Below are 22,666 nucleotides of genomic sequence, written 5' to 3' on the forward strand. Positions count from 1 at the left end.
ATGCAGATATGTTTCTATTAGTATAACAGTAATTTTATCTACAAGCCTATCAGCTTATCAATAAGCAAAGCCTATAAAGTACAAATGGTGGAAATAATTCTCAAATATCTCAGAAATAATTAACAGCAAGTTTACCTTGCGATCTTCTTTAAAGACTTCAGCGGCAGTTGTGAAATGTGGAATGGCATTTTTACAGTGGGGACACCCTGTTTGACACAGGAAGAAAAAGACATCATAAACTTTAGTTATAAATAAGATACTGGGACAAACTCAAGACACAAGGCGAATCAGTGGAAATTTTGTACTAAAACTCATTCCAGACAGCAGCTCTCCAGTTCTGCTAAGAGCAGGACAGGGCACGTGTAGACCATGTGTCAGCTATGTGAAATTAGGCTCGTGTTTAAAATCCCTCTGACTTCAAGCAGTTCAAGTGTACACTTAAGAGTTACACAAAATCCCACTGAGGCACCACAGTGCAGGGGCTTTTTCTCTATGGCCAGTCCCTTAAGAGCACTTTGAGATCAGCAAACAAACAGACAAACCATTTCCCTGCTCTGCACCCCCTTGTACTGCCATATGGGTTATTACCGCTGTTGCCACAGATATCAGCTACACTTGGACACAGGAATAAAGACAGCACAGCTGTGAACAGGAGGTTGGAAGTCAGGAAGTTGCTGGGAGCATTCAGGAGTGTTTGGGAATTGCCTGTGTAAGAGCCAAGCCTCTGGGAACACAAGGGAGGGGAAGAGAAGCAAATCCAACATCTTTCATTGATGGAGAGCAGAAGTCCAGTCCCAGGTTAGGATGACTGCTGCTGGCCTTCCTGGAGACCTTCCCCCTGTTCACCAAAAATGGGCAACCACAGAATAGTTTTATAGACACAGCACACACAGAAACCCCACAGCTTTGTCTTGGAGATGGACTGATACTTTGTGCCACTGCAGCACTGCACAAAAGGCCAGCTGATCCCTTGCTCAAATATACACTAAACTTACTCAACCATTTCAGAAGTCACAGATGGGGAACAAGAACTGCTCTCTTGATTCAAGGTGGAAATCTGAGTGCTCTTAATTCAGAATGAATGTTTATTTTCTATGAATAATCTAAACTACTCTCAAAACATCAATACTAAGTAAGACTGAAAAAGAAAGTATCTGCATACATGTAAAAAATTACTTTTTTCAAACCCGTCACAGAGTTTGATCCCAAGCAAACACTCAGGACAGTTTTGTTTTTTTTTTTTTTTTTTGCTTAAATGCAGGGAAAAAAAGAATGGACACAGTTCAGTCAAGCCTGTATAATGCTAGCAAAAGCAAGGGAGTTCATCCTGGTATTATTTCTGGATAGGAACAGAACAGATCACAGATGAGCTGCTCACAAGCTCCAATTACAACTCATGCTACTGTTGTTTACCCATATTTGACGTGATGAAAAAGTGTCTGTGTTACTTTTAAGTCAGTAGTGAACAAATGCCCTCTCAGGAGGCTTGCAGCCACCCTCATAAAGTACACACACTCTTGCAGTGGACAAGAAAAACAGCATCTGTGCACAAACACTGCACACCCCTTTCAGCTTCACCAAAACGCAGTTTCACTGCCTACATGCACTGTTTTGAATTTTAGAGTATTTTTTTTCTTTGGAATAGGATTCTGAAAGCACTGCAATGACACACGTGTATAAATACACTGAGAGTCTATGCAGTGACCAAGAATCCCAAAAAGTCAAGGGGATATTTCCTGAGAAACTGAGGCAAATCCATCTTAGTGGCTTCAAACACTTTATGGAGCATAATGGCAGTTATCCTGGTGGCAACTGTGTTTCAAGGGGAGATGGTGCAGGCCACCTACAGCCTGCAAACTATTAACTTTGTTGAGTTGTTCAGCATTTGCCTGGAAGAAAATAGTCAAGCAAGAAAAAGAGCAGGAGGAGGAAGAGAAGAAAGAGGAGAAGGCTGGGGTTCCAGGCTGTTCCCACGTGCATCAGCCCACTTTGGTGACACATTCTCTTTCCTACCACTTGTCTGTCCTGTCTGCCTGATAACGAAGAGCCTGCAGATCAAGCCTGCCTCTTGACACATTTTGGGTAATTTCCTGCACTATGGGGTGACTGCCTTGGTTGACTTGTTTAACACTGCTCTACACAAATAATAGCAGAACTGGAGACAACATCTAAAAAGAATTCCACAGACAAAAAATGGATAAAAATCAGGCACCTTTAAAGCAAGAACTCTTGTTCTAATCTACATGCTTACATACTGCAGCTTTTCTGCCAACTTTAAACCCTTCAGGTTCCCCTTTTCTGCCTATGATCTTGAAAATTAGATTTCACTGAATAGCATATTTTAAATCCTCAATGAAAGATATTTCAGGGTAAGCATGATACTTCATGTCTTCATATTCCTCTCTAACACCTTTATGACACATCAGTGTGTGTGTTTTCCACCTCAGGGGTGCTGGATGTGCAGAGGACAGGGCATTTAGTAAAGCCTCCCTCTAAGCCCCTAGTGAAGTTGTAATATGTAAGATCTCTCCATGAGCCACACTCCTCCAAGTAACAACCATATTCTTTCAAACAAAAAAGTCCAATGGCTATTAAAAATGCAAGCTGACATTTCACATGGGCTGGGATGGCTGGTAAGGGCACAGTCCAAGCAGCCCTTAGCTGGTGACTGCTCAGGGGAGTACCAGCAGCTCCTCCATGTCCCTTCCACCCCAGGGAGTCAAACACTGCATGTGCTGCTGCACAGAGTTCAACAGGTGAATGGAAAAGGGCTCTGAGCGTGGTTCTCAGCAAAGAGACAGATCCTGCAAGGCCGAAAGGAAGCATCTCATTGTCTGACTGTTATGGCATTTTGGAAAAGGTACACAAAACCGAACACGCTTTGAGGTTGCAGTCAACATCCCTACACAGAGGAGGGTCGTGTAATTCAAAGCAACTGAGAAAGGAACCTATGCTAACATCTTTTATTTCCTTTTCTCTGTGATCTTCTCATTCTCTCACTCTAATACCTAATCACAAAAAGTTACCTTCATTTACCAATTTGAAGCTCCATTCCTCCTCCCCTCACTCCTCTCTTGGCCCAACCTCCTTTCTTTACTGCACTCTGCTTGCAAAACTAAAACACAACCATATGGCTTTTGGCAGAGCTGCCTCCAAGTCCAGTAGGTATTTTGTTAGCCTTGGACATCCATCCACGGAACAGATGTGAATGCTACACTGAATTCCCAAGGCATTTCAAGGAGTCACTGAAAAAAGGGGAAGGAGCACATCATATGGAACAGCAGAACTTCATCTGTTACAACTTAGAAGGATTGCCAAACACAGCAAACACTTGGAAGTCACCCAACCCAGTCATTCTATTTAAAGCACACATGCCAAAAAAAATAAAAGCAGAGGTTGATGTCTTCATTTTGACAGACGGAAAACTTGTTCTCCCCATTCCCTCTTCGCACCCACTATCACACGTTTATTTTAAGTGTTAACACTATCTTCTAGATTTGAAAGTGCAAAGAAAGGAAATGTACAGAGCACGGTACATGAAGATAGGAAGAGTACAGCCTCCTTAGAAAGGATTTTTCAGATGAGCTGCAGTGAAAAGTGATTAAACTGGTGGCATCTGAAGGTGTGGGTAATGTGTCAGGAACCAAAAGGTCCTGCCCTTTCTCAGAAATATTTATAGGACAGGAAGTCACTATGGACTAAACAAGTGGGAAAATTAATTTTAGTTAAATAATTTGTGTGCTGTGGTAAGCACAGACTTCCTACAAGGACAAGAAGTGGAGTTTCAACTAAGCAGCATTGAAAGTAGCACTTCTGGGAGCAGAGACTTCTAAAGCAGATGCACGGCTTTGCTTTACCAATTTGCTTTCTTTCTTCGTTTTTACAACAGTGTCAAATTTGATCTCAACGGGTTTAAGAGCAGATGTGAACTGAACAGTCATTTTCTGTGCCTGCCTTGAGAAATCTGAAAGAAACATGCTTCTGGAACATCCAGCCTTTCCAGAGGATGCCCATGCTGGCACCCAAGACCTCTAATCACTCCTGCACATCTCAAGATAACACCACTTCCTAATGCAGAAACACAGTTGCATCACCTGGTAGGAAAACAAGAGAGCTTGACATCTAAGGCACATGCAGTAGCGTGTGTTAAGGCCATTCCCTGTTCCAAATCAGTAAAGGATAAAGCTTCAGTACAGCTTTGGCCAGACATTCTCACCTCTGTGCTCAAATTTGGCCCTCTGGAGGCCCACCCTTTCAGCCCATGGTGGTATCTGCTCTCCCTGACTGCTGACGCCTGTTGGGGATGAGGGCTCCCTGCCTGAACCACAGGTCCCTGCATCCTTATGAGAACACCTGCACTTGAGTGGTTCCAAGTTCTCCTTGCCTTTGCACTACAACTTTAAAATTTTACATGAACCCTGTACTTTCTACAGGGTTTTTCTCCACCATTCATGCTGTATGAGCTGGGAAGGCACACCAGGGTACAGTCATGGCAGGCACCGTCACATTCCTCACCTTGAAAATAATGTAGTTCTTGACTGATTCAGCATATGAAAAATAGGGTTTCTGTGGGTAAAAGTTCAAAAGGAATGGCTGATGAACAGCAGATGAGGGAAATCAAGCAAGCAAACAAGCAGGCTTCATTGAGACCCATTATCACTGAGGGGGGTAGGGAGTCAGATTAAGTGTCTTCTCATTAGAGAGGCATTTAAAGGAAAGCTAGTGAGTCTTTTGGGAGATGAAGTGATGGAAAAATATATAGCACAGCTCATTTTTCATGGACTGAATTTACTGACAGGAGGAACAACTGCATGGTACAGCATCTTCTCTGGGTGTCTTTGAGGAAAGACCCAACAAGCCAGCACGGGTTTGGGCACAGAAAGGTGCTGGAGTGCCCAGCTGGCTTCATCCTCATGGAAACACTGCTTTGAGGAACAAAGAGGCATTTCTGAAGAAATAAAGAACTGCAGGGTTGAGATGGATGTGATTTCCAAAATGATGCCACAACACAGTTGTTACATGACGTAAACCAAAGATATCACAGAAAAACTTACTAAGTGCTCACATCACCTTGTGAACTTTTTTCTTTTTTTTTTTTTTTTGGAACAAAAAAGAAATGGAAGAAAAAATAATATGAACCCATTTGTCAGGTAAGACAAGAATGACACAAAAACTGATATGATACAGTAGCAACTCAATAAATCCACAGACACAATATTCTGTTCTCTGAATTGTAAACATTTCCCATAATTGCAGGATCCCATGGGGTGCAGAAGGGACACAGAGGATTTCAAAGCAATGGAACAATCTAATGAATAACTTATATGTCTTTATTACATTCAAATGGAGAATTTTTCACTGAATGGGGTTTTCTTTAACCAGTTGTTTAGAGATGATAGTAAGTCAAAAGAAAAACTTAGAGATTCTTAAACCTTCAATGTACAAAGGTATTAGGACCAGATGGCAATTTTAAGATGTCTCCAAAGCAGTGCATGAAACAGATGCACTCTGTTGTACAGTAAGTCACCTTATTACATTTAAAATAAAACTGCATCAAACTTTCAGAATTGCCTAAAGGAATCAAGTTCTCTTTCCAAAAACCCACAGGTTTCTACTTGCTTAAATATGAAAAAACATCCTTTAAGTTACTTCATGCTTTCTTTAATTTGAAACTACAAAGCCCGGTGATATAATATAACCTCTCTATAGCTGAACAGTACAAGTTTCCTTAGAAGAGTGGAAGCTGTATTAGCACAGCACATAGAAGAAAGGTGAAGCTGTTTTTAATGAATATAAATCAAAAGCTAACAATTTGTACAAAATAGATAAAGGAAGCAAATGGACATCAAAGCAGTATCTACAGTCAACAGAGGTAATAATGATGTTTTAAGTATATAAGGGGCTTTAAATGTATTAGAACCGAAAGAAATCCAAACAATGCTAGCCATATAGCTTTGAAATAAAATGATGGAGTTGTCAAAAGGAGCTTCGCTGAATATATAAATTAAAATATTAAGTAGGTGTGGACATGGCCTCTATGCCTGGCACCTCCAAAGTGCTGTTTGCAGTTCTGGGTGCACAAATCAAGAATGAGTTCAAACTGGAGTGGGCTGAGAAGACCCGTAAGAAAAATAACAGGACAGAAAGACATGTTTCGTGGCAAAGGGTGTCAGGAAGCTCAGTGTGAAAACAGCTTAAATCCAAAGATTAAGAAATGATAAAAATCGAGAAAGTCAGTCTCTAATTTTCATTACAACCAGCTACTCAAGCTGGGTGCCAAAGGCTAAGTAATCTCCAGAGCTGTCTGCCTGCTGAAGCCAGTCAAATTCAGACAGGAAATTCACATTTCCCATCACCAGTGACTTTTAGTCTGAAAGGAAATGGTTTTCTGAAAGTGATGCTTTCACACAGTGGTCCTCTACCTGATCAGAAGGCAGCTGTGCTTGACTTGCATGGCTGAGCTGAAACTGCTACAAAAGTGACATGTTTTGGCTGTCCTCGTGTCAGTGTCTCCGAGTGGAATGCCAGCACTGCCACACGGTCAGGCGAGGACGGCGGCCCCTGCCAACCCTGACCTGAGCATCCCAGCTGGAATGGCTCCACAGCAGTGCAGATCAGGCCTCTGGACTTCAGAAAGCACCACCTTGAACTTTCTGCCCATCATTAATGCATAATGATGTATGACCCGACTTGTGTTGTTTCCATGTGCTCTTTTAGCATCTTGTATATAATAAAATCTTGATAAATAAAGTAACAAAGTGGAGTGCATACATTTTACATGAGGTTTGTTTTTTTTTCCAAAAAGACTGTTTAAACACGCACACATTTTAATGTAGACTGTTTTCATATCAAAATACTCTAACTTAAGCTGTCAGTATTTTCATAACAAAGTCCTGGCCAACTCCTTAGAATTGATGTGAAAGCCCAGTGATTTGTGAGACGGCGGCATTTGTGCTGTCTGTGCTCTACCCTCAGCATGAGAAAGGGCTCTGCTCCCCCCTCAGCCCCTGGCTTCCTTTAGTACCTCTCAACGGGTGATCTCAAATGCTTTAACTAATATCAATTAATTACACTTCAAATTGCCCCTAAGAGAGACAGATGTGATTATTCCCCTCTGTCATTACATCCAAGGTTAAATGGAGTCAGGAAGAGGTTAAGTGACTCTCAGGGTTCACAATCCTGCTTGACAGGGAGCAGGGCTGCAAGGTGCTGACTCCATTTGTTCAGCTACGAAACCACCAGGGCCTCGGAGGGCCCAGCACGTGGCAGGATGGAGCCCACAGCGTGCAAAGTGCAGAGCAGAGAATGACTTTCCAATTCCCCATCTCTGCTTGAAATCATCACTGTCTAAATAACAGGGGTAGATAGTGCCCTCCGTTATTGGTTTTTAAATGACTGCAATTCTAAGCAAGTGAAAGCAGCACATTGCAACAGCTATCAAAGCAAACCCGGGAGCTCGCAGACCGCGGAGTAAAGCAAAGCCTGTTTCCACTTCAAGAGTTCCAAGCGATTAACTAGAATTAAAACAAGAATATTAGTTGGTCAATCAAGGAGAGACAGGCCACAGACAGTAATTGCACAGATAAGAGCAGAAAATGGGTATACTGCTTAAACCAATGCAATTCGTGTGGCTACAGAAGTTATTGAATCCACAGGCAGATTTGAGAAAGACATGTTACTGAAAGGTCAATTCTCTTTTGTTCTACCAGTAGAGAACTGGAGGTCCTTTTAATTGAATATCTGGACCCAAAGCTCATTTTGTGACATGATCTGACACCACAGTTTAATAATATTTCCAAGATACGAGATACTAGTAATTGAAAGAGAGGGATTTGTCCTTTGATATGAAAAAGGTTATGAGGTTTTCACTTAAGCATTGGGTCAAACATAGCTTGTCTTGCTACCCTTAACAACAGGCAAACTGCTACCAATTTCACAGCCTGCTGTTGGGTTTTGTTTTTTTCTAAGTTATCTGAACTCTTATTTTGTATCACTAGGTATATAGATGAGAGTAGGCATATAGAACCCAAATCTTTGCAAACCACAGCCTTAGATATGAGCAATTGCAACAGCAGCAACAAAGGCATCAGAGCAGGCCAAACTGCAAAGCGAGGAGAGGAAAAAGACTCGGCACAAAACTCCGGGACTGTTTTATACACTACGAAAAGCACGGATGTGACTAACTGCAGTGAATTACAGATGATATGAGAGCACTCAGCATCTGGCAACAAGCAATCCTTTAAGATGGAAAGCTATATAGCAAGTCACTTAAGGACAGAAAGGGTTAAAGAGCAATAGTTACATCCAGAACAAAGTTGAGCGTCAGTTCCAGCAGAGCTGCATTTTCTACTGTGTCACTGGCCTGTGCGGCTCAAATGAAGCTGGCAACAGCAGCACCAGCCTTGGTTAACTTCAAATACAGTTAGAGAGCAAATGAAATAATTTTTCCATCTAACATGCCAGTGGACACAATTGGTAACAGAAGATACACTGCAGAGATAGCAACAGTCGGTAGAGCACTGTGGAATTTCATCTGAGCTAACAGATGCTCAAAAGCAGCCTATTATGACAATGTTACACATCACCAGGAAAAGCATATTTCTTATTGGAAATGGGTTTCATGACAGTACATAAGGTTGGGTGGCATATTAATAATTAAACATCTAATATACCCACAGAGACTTTATGTGACATTGCAACAACAAGAGCTGTGTGTCTGTGAGGAGAGAATTTCACAGGTCAAGAGCACACCCTTCCTTCCTCTTCCCTTCTCACAATCCTGAACTGTTCACATACAGGTAACATTCTGCACACCAAATCAAGGAGCTGTAACATGCTACGGTTATAAAACAAGAGGAGGTGGATCAGCCAGACAAATTTTAGTTTAACACCATAGCTCCACGACAGCCCCTTCTGAGCACTTCCATCACCGCTGCACACAGGCTGGGGAGGTGCCTCAACTTCTGAGAGTGGTTTAAATTGTTCCCTCAGCATTAATTATTACCCTCGACACAAATGCTGGGGCTAAGAGCAGTTCTGCCAGCCTGATTGCAGAGACCACTCTATAAAATTCATCCTTTATCAAACCCAGCCTGTTAAGGGGCTCTGTGGCATCAGCACTATTTACACCGACAGGAAGGCACCTCACTAACGTGTGCCTGTAGCAAAAGCACCACTAATGCAGGAGAGAAAGCAGTTAGTGGCACAGCTAACATATCAAAATTCTGCAGTGCCAGCCCACGCAGGATTTAAAGTCTCATTATCAGAGGGTCCAGACCTCGCCTCTGCCTCAACCAACAACCAGAAAATCCTTCCTGCAAGGGTTTTTGCCTTGAAAGGGATTCCTTCTGTTCAGCATGTTTTTAATAATTTTTTGATAGCTTAAGCTTCATTTACAAACACACACATTTTGTTCAGGCTCTTTGATACAGCCTGCTAATGAAAACTTAACAAGATGTGCTTGCAAGAGACAGGAAAACCTCTTGGTGGGAGCAATCCGAGGCTATCGTGAGACACTGAATTCAACTGTGCTGCTGCTTTGCATGTCTGGACTCATTAACTCAGCTGTCCAGTATGTTTTCCCTTTCTCTGCACACTTCACACAGAACTATGCCACCCAGGTCTGCTGAGTGACCCAGCAGAGACCCAGATCGCCCATCTCAGGCCCAGCAACCACCAGCTGAGGCCTCACAGCCAGTCAAATTTGCCATGTTTTGTTACAGTAGTCCAGCTTAGCCAAAACACAGCATTATATCACCAGAAGTGCCTATGCAAAGGCTGAGATATGGTGCAACCAGCTTTCTCTGAGCTTACTTCAAAAAACAGGAGGGATGAAAATGAAACATTGCTGCTTCTTCCAGAACAGCTTTTGATGACAGCCTGGGTCCCAGGGCTGGAGGAGCACACTGGCCCTCCTGGCTGTCAACTTTAATAACCAAAACACCATGTGCACCCTCTGTGCACACAGTGAGACCCACTCTGTCAAGGACTCTCAGCCAAGTGCTTTTTGTCATTGTATATTCCTTGACACGTACCTTGGACAGAAAAAACACGGTAGTTTTTGTTGTGAAAAGACATAGAAGGAGCATACCAAGATATAGAACAGTTAATATTTTTAACAAAGTCTGTGGGTAAAATTAATGCAGGTTTGCTTTAACTCTCAACATTTTATGCAGTGCTAATGAAACACACAGGGATGGGCAGGACTGACTTAGTCAGATCCTTATCTGATTTCTTACTTTTTACTGATGTCCAGGAGATGACCCATCAGACAGCAATAACGTCAATAGTCCTGCTCGACTCTCTTTGTCAATACCCACATACCATCTTCCACAAACAGCTTAGAAAAACACACAGCCTTTTAATGACTCAAACATCATCTCAAAGTCTTCTGGGATTTTATCAGGTGCAACACAGATTAGGCACATTCATTCACTTCTTCCAGCCCTGAAAGAAAAACCCTACAAAAAAGTTCAAGTGAAGAGTCAAGGAAGCTGATGTCTTTTAATTGCACATCCCTCTAGCAGTACAGCCACTTGCTCAATACAAAACCACCTCATTAAAATCATCCTCAGGATGGTTTATTTCCAAGTGTTCTCTGGGTAACCCCTGTGGGTCAGGCTTCACCAGAAAATAACCTTTTCCATCTGATGAAAATAATTTCCAGTAAAGTGAAAGTTTCACTGCTGAACACAGAACCGGAAATCAGCTCCCAGCAAAGTATTTATTAAAAATACCCATTCTTGTGAACCCTGTTGAGTCCCACAAACTGAGGCCATTTGGCAAGTTAATAACATTGGCAATTGCCACCCTTATGAACCATTAAAAGGCAGCATTTCCCCTCTACTACTTCCCATTGCTGCTGAAAGTCTTATTTTTTAAGAATGCTTACTAACTTGTGTTTTGACAAAAGTAGGAACTGAATGAATTTGCTCAGTGCTGAGTGATTGATCTCAAAACATAATGCCCTGCCCCCACTATATGGACCTGTAATGACTGGTCTATTATATATATATAATTCCTTTTCTGACACAATTGATTTATTTGTAGTTTCTCTGGAAGCAGCAATCTCAACCAAAAAATGACATGAATGTGTTTTCATGTGTCGGTCTCTCATTCTTATAACTCACAAGTGGACATCTTGTGCTTCTGTGCAAGAATTAGTAGCTGGTGTTAGTAAGCCTTTCTTATTTCAAGAAAATCAGAACTTGATGAAAAAAAAAAATCAACAAATAAAACCCCCACAGCCTTAGGACAGCGTATTTCAAAGTCCAGTACTACTATTCCTAAAAATACAGCACTGCTGGGGTTGGAGGGCACTTCTGAAAATCCACCTCCCCTGCTCAAAGCAGGATCAATCTCAGCAGACCGCCCAGCACTGTGTCCAGTTGGGTTTTGAGTATCTCCAAGGATGGAGACTCTTGGGTCAATCTATTCCAGTGTTCAACCACCACCACAGCAAAAACCCCACCACCTCCTTTAAATGTCTAAGCAAACTTTCCTGTGTTCCAATTTGCGCCCATTGCCTCTTATCCTGTTCCTGGGCAGAGAAGAGTCTGGCTCTCTCTTCTTACCCCCGCATTAGGTACTCAATGCACACTGGTAAGATCTTCCCGAGCCTCCTCTTCTTTAGGCTGAACAGTTCCTGCTCTCTCAGCTTCTCCTCACATATGTCAGATGTTCCAGACCCTTAATCACCATCGTGGCCCTTCACTGGATTTACTCCAATATGTCAATGTTCCTCCAGTACTGGGGAGCCCAGAACTGGACACAGCAATCCAACTGTGTCTCACCAGTGCTGAGGAGAAGGGAAGGATCAGCTGCCTTGAGCTGCTGGTGAAGCTCTGTCTAATGCTACTGAGGATATCCAGCTATGAAGTCTGCATCCCTGGCTCTGAACTGTTTCTACAAAAGCACAAAAGATCCAGTATAAATTTGAGGGAGTGTTTAGCTAGGGCTTGATGGTCACATCACCAAAGTATGACATCAAAAAGGTATATTAAATCCCAGAGATGAACAAGGTGGAAGAGGGAACCATGAGAGTTTTTAGTTAGAGAATGGAATGGCCATTAATTTGGTATGGATCTTGGCATAGGCTTGCCAAGAAATTCTATGTAGGATTCCAAGGGCTTCTCCACACAGAAGTTTGGCTTTAAAAACACAGGACACTCACAAAGAACTATCTGCATTTCCCTAGTTCATTCAAAAATGCTCATGTAGCTTCAATCATTCTTTTTGTCCCTTAATTTCAGTTTGAGTAATGCAGCAAAAACATTTCCAACTGTGAAGACATGTTATTTACTGGAACTTCGTTACCCTTTGTGATTCTGACAACTAATCACAACCAACTGCTTCTATTTTGCAGTTTTCAGTGCTATAGTAGAAGGTTAAAATTTAATGCATTGACAAAGTCAAATCTCAATTATCTGGGATAACGGAGTGGAAAGAGCACATGAAAGTAAAAATGCAGATAAAACACCTCCAGATAAGCTGTAGGAACAGTGAGGATGTTAGAGAAAGAAGGAAGGAAAGTCAGTGAGCTGATCCCAGAAGAAGCATCAATGCAAACTCGTCGTCCCAGGATTCCAGGCTTTAATGCTGTGAGTCCTCAAACAAGCCCTGGATGCAGAGCATAGACACGCACCTAATACACTTCTGGCTGTGGCTGGTTCAGCCCTGCAGTCTAACTAGGCTAGATCTGTTCTTGTCCACTTGGCTCACTTCCTGATATGGTCCATAGCTTCCCAAATCCTGACCATGCATGTACCAGGCTATGTGCTCACTTCAAACTATACTCAGACAAGTTATCTCCCCCCATTTCTGGACAAAGCCAAGTGAAACATCAAGTAGTTGATGGTATCCAGTACTTTAAGAGCTTATCCATGGAGAGAATACAGGCATACATACATTCCACAAAGGCCTCTCAAATGCTGGTGTAATAAACCTACTGCTTTCAAACACTCCTCGAATCCCTCACAGCATTCCCCAGGATATAATACACACCTGTGGCTCCATGCTTCAGTTTTACAGATGGTATCATTGTCCTCCTCTTTTTTAGGCATTCTGAACTCAAAGGTACGTGAGTGGGATAACAATTACACCTTAGGACCACAAAAGCCCCACAGGGGTCCAGAGAATTGCTGGGCCAGGTGCTGTGCAGCACAGATGCCAGCAGCCTGCTCCAAGTGCTACTCCTGAGTAGCTCTAACAAGTGCCAACACGCAGCCCAAGCCTGTGTGCAATGGGGGCATGGTACAGACCCACAAAATGGACGTTTAGATGAAGATCACATCTAAAGCATTACTGGCACAAGTAGCATTTGGTTTTCGGCAGCTGACACTTCTGTCCCAAATCAATATTGGGGACTCACCCCTACTAATCCTGCCACCCCAAATCAGTCATTATTGGGCACACAGGTGCCATCAGGGAGAAATGGGAATGTGAAATCAAGAGCAGGAGTCTCTGTGAGTGTCAAATCCACAGGAGTGGATTTTTTCCCCCTTAATTTCAAGAGTTTTGATTCCAATTCTCAGTCCTTAAAATATTCCACAGGCATCAGGGATAACCTTTAAGCTTCAACCATACTCAGGTTGATGGAGTAATGAGTTCCCTATCTTTTCCATGAGGATATAGCAGTCTTCTCTTCCAGAGCTAAATCACTGTGAAGCACAGTTTGGAACCATTAAAGCACCACTCAGCTCAGTCCAGAGTTATCGGCACTGCAGCAGATTGATGGTTCTCCTATACATATTAAGTAATTTGGACTGGAAGTTGCCAAAGAAAAGCCAGATCTCATTTCATTTTGCATCTAAGATATATATCTGTGGCCTTTGCCTAAAGGTCTGTCACTCTAGCTGAAAGCCTGACAAAGGTCAAAATATTCAACTTTCTACTTTAAATTCTAATGACAGATGAGAGATACACTTCTTAGCATAAATATTTATATATAAACATACTTTATATATGCATGTATACACACACCCCCAATCTTAAAATATCTCAGCATATGTGTAAGTGTAACAAATACTGCCACAGAGTCACAAGTGAATGGAGTACCATACTGTGAGTCTGCCCTGACCTAAGATCTGAATAGAAAAAGAAAACTATTTGAGATAATGGGGACTTGCAATTTTAGCAGTGTTCCTTCAACACTAAAAGAAGCAAGTTAAGACTAATTGACAATGTAAGCTCCAAGAGTTCTCAAGATTGAGAAAACGGTAAACAAAAGCTAATCTATCAAATTTAGCAGGAGGCACATTATCACTGCAGAAAACCTGGAACAATAGAATGATTTGTACCATTCTATTGCATTAATGATTATTTCACAGAAACCAGAGATTTAAAATATTCAGCTGCTACTTTCCCCTGCACCCAACGAAGGGCAGGCTTGTTGCACTCCCCGCCTGTGCCTGCTTTCTGCTTTGCTCACAGACACTTCCACATTTAGAGAGAACGAATCTGACAAATCAGAAACTCTGCATGACCCACATAGTGACACCACAACAGCAACACTGACAGTCTTAGGAGTCAGGGGAAGGCCAGAAGTAGTACCAGTTAACACCCTTCTGTCCTGTATACAGGTGGTCTCATGCAGCACTGTCAAAACCAGTGCAAAAACATGTCTGAAGGGCAGCCTCAAGGGACCCAACAGTTTTACGTCATGCAAGCCTTGCTTTACAGCCTGTTCATACAGATAGGGCCAGGCTGATCTTTACTCACCCCTTCTGAAGTAAGGGTAGAAGTCAAACTGCAAACAATTAGCCCATCAGACAAGCCGCCTCATGCTTTCAACCCTGGGAGCTGTATACTCATTGCACAGTGTCTCTGCTTTAAATGTGGCCTTAAAAAAGGACTAAGAATTTAAATGCCTTAAAAAGATGCAGCTAAAAACCAAAACGGAAATAAATCTCTCTTCCATAGAAAGTCACCGATCGGGTAAAGAGAACTCAAGAAACTCCTAAATCTTACCATTTCATGAGCAATCATTTGATTTTAAAATTACAACTTGCTCCTCTTAACCAGCTGAGATCCATGAATCAGAAATTCCTGGCACATGGGCAATTTTTAGTCAATAGGTGGTGGGAACTGGAGTTGAGAAGGGATTACATCCCCTTCCTTTTCCTTTAACAACCTTCCAGAAATCTCCCTTCTGAATTGCACCCCTCCTTTCTCCCACATCCCTTCGTGGGAGCCCCAGAGCATTCATGTTTAATTCTCTAAAAGAAAAGCAAAATAAGGGGCTGCCTGATTAAACATTAAGGACCTTTTTCTCTCTTTATGGAAAATACCTTCAGCTTAATGGGAGCAAGTTAGTAACTGTTTATCTGAAGGTTATCCATTAATTGCTGGCCATGTCATAGTGAAGAAATTTTGTAGCATCTAGGGGGCTGAGTCATGGTGCTATAAAGGCAAGTTAATTCTGTATAATATTAAATGCCTGGAATAACTGCTCCCTTTGATAAACCCCTCAAAAATTAAGAACTTGTGCACAGTCTGCCTGTCTCTGGGATGGCACAGGAAAACAGAAGAGGTCCCTCCATTTCACCTTATTTATAAAGAGCCCGATTCAAAACTTCTCTAGAAATATTCTCAGGAGTTTCAAAAGGAAAGTTTGTGTGTGATGCACGCAAACCAGATCGGGAGAAGGGAGCTATCCCAGTGGAGACTTAAATGTAGATTTATTACAGACAAAATTTCTTCCATCAAAATTTGTTCTCCTACACCACTGTATCGATTTCATTACTGAAGTGCTGCACTAATGAGTCAGGCTCTCCGTGTCTATTGTGCTACTATAAAGGAACACATTTTGTTATATGGACCATAAAATGCAGCAGAGGAAAATAAATCTGTTTTGTTGTTGTACCGCTGCCTGCTTTGGTGTCTGCATCAATGCAATAGCTCTTTAAATAACCCCTATAAACTGTTTTGTTTCCATTTATAAAAATACAATGATGTTCCGATGCAGTTATATTCAGAATCAGGTCTTTACCCTTAAAAGTCTGGGGACAGTGAGGGAATTAATTCAGGATTTCATAAACTGTAGGACTTATAAAACCCATCTATGCAGAGAGGTTTTACTCACATGGTGCATAGAACATAACAAGGGTGTGCTTCTTCTTCTTCAAGGACTCCCTGAAGTCTTCACCAGCAAGGTGGACAACACTAGTCTGTTTTTCTTCCCATGCAGGCTCAGGTGGAGGTGGTGCTTCAGGACTAGAAAAGAAAGACAATGAGATTGGTTTGAAAACATTTCTAGAAGTGGGAAAAGGAGTAGCATCATCCTGGTCATAAACACCATGAGGCAACTGAGGTAAAAAAATCCTTCAGGGTGCCTTTGCAGTAGAAAAACATGCTCGGTACTTTCAACACCAGATAACAGTAAAAAAGATGTAAGTTAATTTCTGGAACTCAATAAAAATATAATTCAAGTGACTGTACTCAGGCATGTGAGAAGAAATGTAGAATAAAGATTTCCTACGTTGCATCCAACAGCTGGGTGGAAAAAACATTGCTCCTGTATCACTGTGTCATCCATAGGCACAAATTGAGAAGAACAGCAAGCAGGGGGAATCAAAAGGCAACCGATATAGAACAGCATCTTCCATTCAAACATCCTTTTTGTACTCTTTATCACTATCATGCAAACTTCTATAAAGAATTTCATGACCTTCTCTTGAATACAGATATTAAAGCCAGGACGCAATAATCAGCATTGTTCCACTTGGAAGACTGGGGGTGACTGAACTGGAATATTTTACCTTGATAAAGAGAATGTCAGGTTTCAATTATGACTGCACATACTGGTTAGATCAGAGCAATCCTGCACACCTAGAGCGCCTCTAACAAAACTTCTGCTATTCACCAGCTCACAGACTTCTCTGAGACTCATTAAATTCACTCCTGCTGTATCTTAAATAGTGATTACTTATATAAAATCATCAGAATGGTGCCACGGTATAAAGACCTTCATATGTCGCCTTGGTAATAAATTAGCTTTTCAGACTTTCCTGTCACTTTGAATGACACCATTTTAAGTTATATCAGATACATAAAAACCAAGTAGAGAAAAACTCAATTTTTAAAGTCCTACCCAAGGTCACTTGGTGGACATCCATCCTATTTCCATCAATGCTGACTTTCCAGTTGTTAAAGATTTAGGACAGGTGGTCTGAATTTTCACACGAACAGTTGGTGTGAGCTACCACTGATTACAGTTACAGAGGTGTGACTTGTTCTCACACAAACTTTTCCATGCTGACCTGAAATAAGCTACCCAGCTACTGGTAACAACCTTGTGTGGCAGCACAGTCACCAAAGAGGAACCAGAGCCAAAACGTCCATGGCTGTGACTGAACCACCCCCTGGAACAGTGGGACAAGCTGTACTTTTATCTCCAGCCCACACCCCAGATGCATCCCTATCCCCACCAGCTTCAGTGCAGCTGTGACAATTCTATCCCTGGTCAGAAAACAAGGATGTTATTCTATTGCCTCTCTAGCTGGGGAACATTCGGGAGTAAGGAGCAGGAGATAAGTTGCCTGGGCTTCACCTGTATTGCTGACTACCCGAGGCTGCAGACAAAAGTATTCCAGAGGAACAGCAGGATCCAGAAGTGATCAACACCCCTTCCCTCTTCCTTGCTGCTTAGTCACCTGCCAGTATGTGCAGGCAGCATCAACCTCACTGGTTAACTCAATACAAATTCTGCAGAGCTCAAAACACTCGAGCAAACTGGTGAAACAAGGATAGGGACTTAAAATCCAAAATGGATACAGCAGCCTGGAGCCAGTGTGTGCAGGGAGACCAAGGGAGCACTGTGCCTAAATGTAAAATACAGATAAAGCTTCTCAACATGCTACAAAGATGCTGCCAGACCGTATCTATTACATGATTTGAAGCATTCAGAGATGTAACATAAAAAGAAAAGAATAAAAAGCCAAACCAAAAAATCTCCACACAACCCACTCCCCATCAAATAAGAGGAGAAAAGTTAATATTACATTCCTCATGCCAACTGCACTCACAGTTAAATGATTAAAAAACTTCACAAAACTCTGGCAGGTTTTTTTCCCCTTGAATAATGCAGAAAATACATTAGGCTTACAGTACCTAAAGAAAGTGCATATTTTATATATATATATATATATATGCATACTTTTACATATATGCATATATAATGCATACTTTAAGTGAGAATTGTACCAGCAATTTACTTTGAAATGAAACTATTGTCATAATTTTCATATCAAACTTAATTCTGCACACTTCAGCACACCACCCAAGAAAAGCTGTTAGTGCAGTCAAAGGTCTGGTTTTGTTGGTCTCATTGGCTTTCCTTCAGCCCTACATGGATGGAATTCTAGGCAATGGTCCTGAAATGCTGGAAAGATAGAAGTTCGACTGTAGAAATTCAGTTACTAACAGTGAAATCTGCTGCTTTTTATAAAGAGGGAACAACAAATGTTCTGTTTATTTTTCAGAGCCATTGCTATTCCTCCTCTGGTGAGAGGCTTAAGGTATATTTGAAAAATATTTTGGGAAAGAAATACTGGGACAATTATGAAAAAACCCACAGCAAATAAAGGATGTGTTTTATTGGAGACCAGAATTAACATACATGTGTCTGAATGCTGGAGTTCAGTCTAGTTTTGTTAGCAAGGGATTTAGGCAGTGGATGAAGCTTGGCTTAGCTCCTCACCAAAGCAGCCTGTAGGAGTCACTAACCAGGAACCCAAATACTATCTCAAACCCCTCAAAACTTACTTTTGCAGCCAGTCAATGATTTTCTTCTTTGTTCTGAGGTGTGGCAGAGTGTATTTCTCCTCTCCATCCTTAAAATACTTCAAAGTAGGAAACCCTGAGATGTGGAATCTTTCTGCCAGTGCCTTGTTGACCGTAGCATCAACTGCTGCAAGGACACCTGGGCTCTAAAACAGAGATCACTCACTGTAAATCCCAGCAACAGACACACACACACCCTTGGCAGGACACAGTGGGCTTAGGGGCAATCACTTATTGTTTAGGTGCCTTCGCTGTCTCAGGGACTCAGCACAGACAGACAGAAAGACACAGACGACTGATGCAAAACCAGAAAGGGACATTTTATGCACTACATGTAACCAGAGTGTTACCTGTTCTCCTGCCATTTCTGACAGGATTCTCTGTATGTAATTCACTTTATAATGCTTAAGGGCTGTTCCCAAGAATGGCATTTCTTCCCACAAGTCCAAATTTCTCCAAGAAGAAACAAGCACTGTTAAAGACAAGTTTACTTCAAGGTAAATCCAAGTTTTTCTAACTTGTGGGCATCTTTGCATGGACCACCTTTGGAGTCAAAGGAGAGCAGGCACTTGTATAGTGTGATTCATCAGACCTTCGTTTTTCTCATCTCCTCTTTCTCCGACAACTACAAAGGGACGCTGGATGTCTCCACCGAGGATACTTAAATGGGGAGAGTAATTCTATTTCTCCTCTTGCATGGCATACACAGCATGAGACTGAATCAATAACACTAATACTTGTACTATTGGATCTCTCTTCTCCAGCCACACTGATGGAACACTTAAGATGAAACTAATGGAGTGACGCAACCATAAAAACGGGGTATTTGAAAGAGGGATCAACTCCTTTTGTTTTTTTCCAAACCTAATTCATAAATAAAAGCCTATGTTTCTTCACATTCAATGCCTTTAAGTAAGGGGGAAAAAATCCATTTTTGGACTTGATCATATTATGTATAAGGCCTACAGCAGAATACATAAACATTTTTTGATTTTGTTTTCGTTCAAGACAGAATGTTCTTTCTCAGACTTTGGCAGGGTTCATGCATTAGCGATGAGACTGTACTTTGGAAGCACATTTTGAAAGGTCCTGTGGGAGGATGAGAACAGCTGAATTTGTTGTAGGGAGAAAAGTCACTTTTATTACTCCAGTTATTTATTACTGATTATTTGAAGGATATAATAAAGGAAATTAGCTTACGTCACTGGCTACATGAAGAAACTCTGCAGCCTTCTCATATTCTGGCTTCATTTTCTTACAGTGTCCACACCCTGCCAAAAAAAATAAAAAAATCCAATTAAGTTGTATACACCATGGTTATTCATTGACCCATCTAGCCATTATCAAAATCCAAAACCATGTGGTAGAAATTTACTAGAATTCTGTATGCATTTTACTTAATTGATTTGTAAAGCCTTAGTATGATTTAGGATCTTTTCCAAAATGGCCACAATACTTTAAACAAATAATTTAATCAATTAAAAATAACTATAAACCTCCTAATTTCACACCCACACCTCTCTCCTTACAGAAATTTGTCAAGCCCATTGCATCTGGCATGCTCTTGGGCAAGGCACAACCTCACCCATTTCAGTTTCCAAATCTTTATCTGCTTTAAAAAGAAACAACACAGCTCCTCACGTGACTTCCTGACTTTCAGCGGAGGCTTACACTACAACAGCTTAACAGAGCAATGTAATTTGAATTTAACTGCACTGATAATAAGCCTTATTTTACAGTGGTGCAGTATGTCCCTCTAGCAAGGACTTGCACTGATTTAATCACATCAGTGTAATTACACCACCACATATGTTCCCAACATAAGCAGGGCCTGTAAAACCGAGATAATGGTACTTTCTCGCTTGTGCGAAGTTCTCCAGAGATGTGCCATTACTTCACTGCTAAGTGCTGACATCACAATAAAGTAAAATGAATGCATGGGCGAGAAAAGCAGACTTAAAATAAATTACTTGGGTGTAAATTAAACCGCTTTCAGCCGGTGCAGTTGCTTCCAGGCAAGCTGAACTTTCAGGACCAGGTGGGGTTCCTGCCGGGCTGTGAAGCTGCGCTTCAGCACCTCCAGTGCGATGCTGGGCCTTGGTGACAGCCCCTTCCCCACCCCCAGGGGCCAAGGGACCAGCACCACCAGAGACCCTGCAGGGACAGTGCACATGGACAGAGACACAAGACGGACACCCAGGCAGGGTGAGGGCCGGTTCCTCCTGCAGACAGAGATGCAGTGAGCTGTAACAAGGCGCCTGGCACGGCCCTGACACCGCACTCGCCTGCCCAGTGCACTGTAATCCCCACGCAATGCCTCGCTGCACTTCTCCCTCTTGTCTGCAGCAGCCAGCCAGCTTGCTTTCCTTAGCTATTATTGTTGGAACGGGCACTTGAAAGCCCAGACTTTGCTGAGCTTTTGGAAGTTGTATCAGAAGATATGGCGAGAAATGCGTTTCAATGCGGCTCCAGCAAAAGCCATCTCTGAAGTGTACGGGGAACAGGGCTGGGGCTATTTTTACACCACTGTCTAAAAGAAAATAAACCAAGGACTCTGAGTCTCAGCGCTGCTTTGTTTACCTCTAATGGGATGACTGCTGAAGCCAGGAGACACAAAGCTGAGCCTCAACTCAACCAGACAGACATGTTTTATGTAGCACAAGTTAAAGAGCCATGAAGTGGTAGGACACTCAGGTGTAGCTTCACCAGAGCAAACAGGGACCTTGGCAGAGCACCAAACACTACACCACGAAGCACTTTCAGGGCATGTTTACAGAACAGGGTGTACATTTTAATAAAAACTGCAAATCCCACCTAAGAATTACAGCAAATACCGAAGCAGTTGATCCCAAACCAAACTCCAGTTCAAACACCACCTACAGTCCATACCGCTTGGTCACCTGCACAGCGTCCACAGCATTAAAGAGCCTCATGTCATTCTTTTATGTAAAAAACAGTACTGCAGTAGGAGCAGCAGAGCAAGGGGATCTCAGCTGGAGGAGAAAGCTTTGCTTTAGTTTTACACAGTGGTGTGATCATGTGCCACCGCAACGGGAACCTGATGCAACAGCTTCAGAGGTGAATTCAGGAAGAAACTGGAAAAGGCTGAGGAAAAGTTACTGTCTCAGCACTGCTTGTCTTGGTTAAGAGCACAAAAGAGGCTGGCAAAATGATTTATTTGCTACCCACAGAAAACTTGCAGGCATATGGCTTTGTGGAAGGGGCTGACAGATCCCTTTGACACCTGCCCAAGTTGATTTATTTCTCTTTTTAGGAACAGGGAACTTTATTTATTTTGTGCTCTTCCTCACTTCTAAACAAAGGGCATCTCAAGTGCCAGCTTGGATACCTGGGAACCTCTCTGAATTTAGCTTGCTCCAATATGTGCAAAAAATACTTTTCTGCAGGGCTAACTTCACCTTGGAGGGCTTTACACAGTGTGTCCTTCAGCCACAGCAAGGTTCATACTGTGCTCTACCTATGGTATCCACATAATCTACACTATATTCCACAACTATTAATTAGATCTGATCAACCAAAGGCATTAAATAACCAGAGTTTTTCACAAAGCTCTGCAGAGGGGAAAAAAAACAAAACAACAACCCAGGTATACTTTGTCTATGGAATAAAAAAAAAAAAAATATCCAAAGCATCTGAAATTCATGTAAGTAATATTTTGGATAAAGAGATCCAGACTGTGAAATGTCACTGTTCCGGGTTCTTTCATGAACATCACACAGACACAGCACTACTGACTGCCACAAAGCTAACTCACTCATGCTTAAAATAAAAGGGAAGCAGCATCAGGTCTTTAAAAGGCACTTAAATGCAAACTGAAGTCTTCAAATCTTTATTGTGTAATGCTTGTTCTACCCCTGACAGAGGA

At 42.0% G+C, this 22,666-nt stretch overlaps 1 protein-coding gene across 1 annotated transcript in view; it reads right to left on the bottom strand.

The window, feature by feature from the left end:
* Positions 1-22,666, bottom strand: part of PDIA5 (protein disulfide isomerase family A member 5) — a 101,370-nt gene that overhangs the window by 14,358 nt on the left and 64,346 nt on the right. The window contains exons 12-15 of the mRNA XM_027885120.1: positions 19,981-20,051; positions 18,763-18,926; positions 16,082-16,212; positions 136-206 (exon numbers count right to left, since the gene is read on the bottom strand). Coding sequence (XP_027740921.1) covers positions 136-206; positions 16,082-16,212; positions 18,763-18,926; positions 19,981-20,051 — 437 coding nt within the window. The remainder of the gene's footprint in view (positions 1-135; positions 207-16,081; positions 16,213-18,762; positions 18,927-19,980; positions 20,052-22,666) is intronic.

Source organism: Empidonax traillii, unplaced genomic scaffold (assembly GCF_003031625.1).
Source record: "Empidonax traillii isolate 1590-97213 ecotype Southwest subspecies unplaced genomic scaffold, ASM303162v1 scaffold161:size1573837, whole genome shotgun sequence".
NCBI classification, from domain to species: domain Eukaryota; kingdom Metazoa; phylum Chordata; class Aves; order Passeriformes; family Tyrannidae; genus Empidonax; species Empidonax traillii.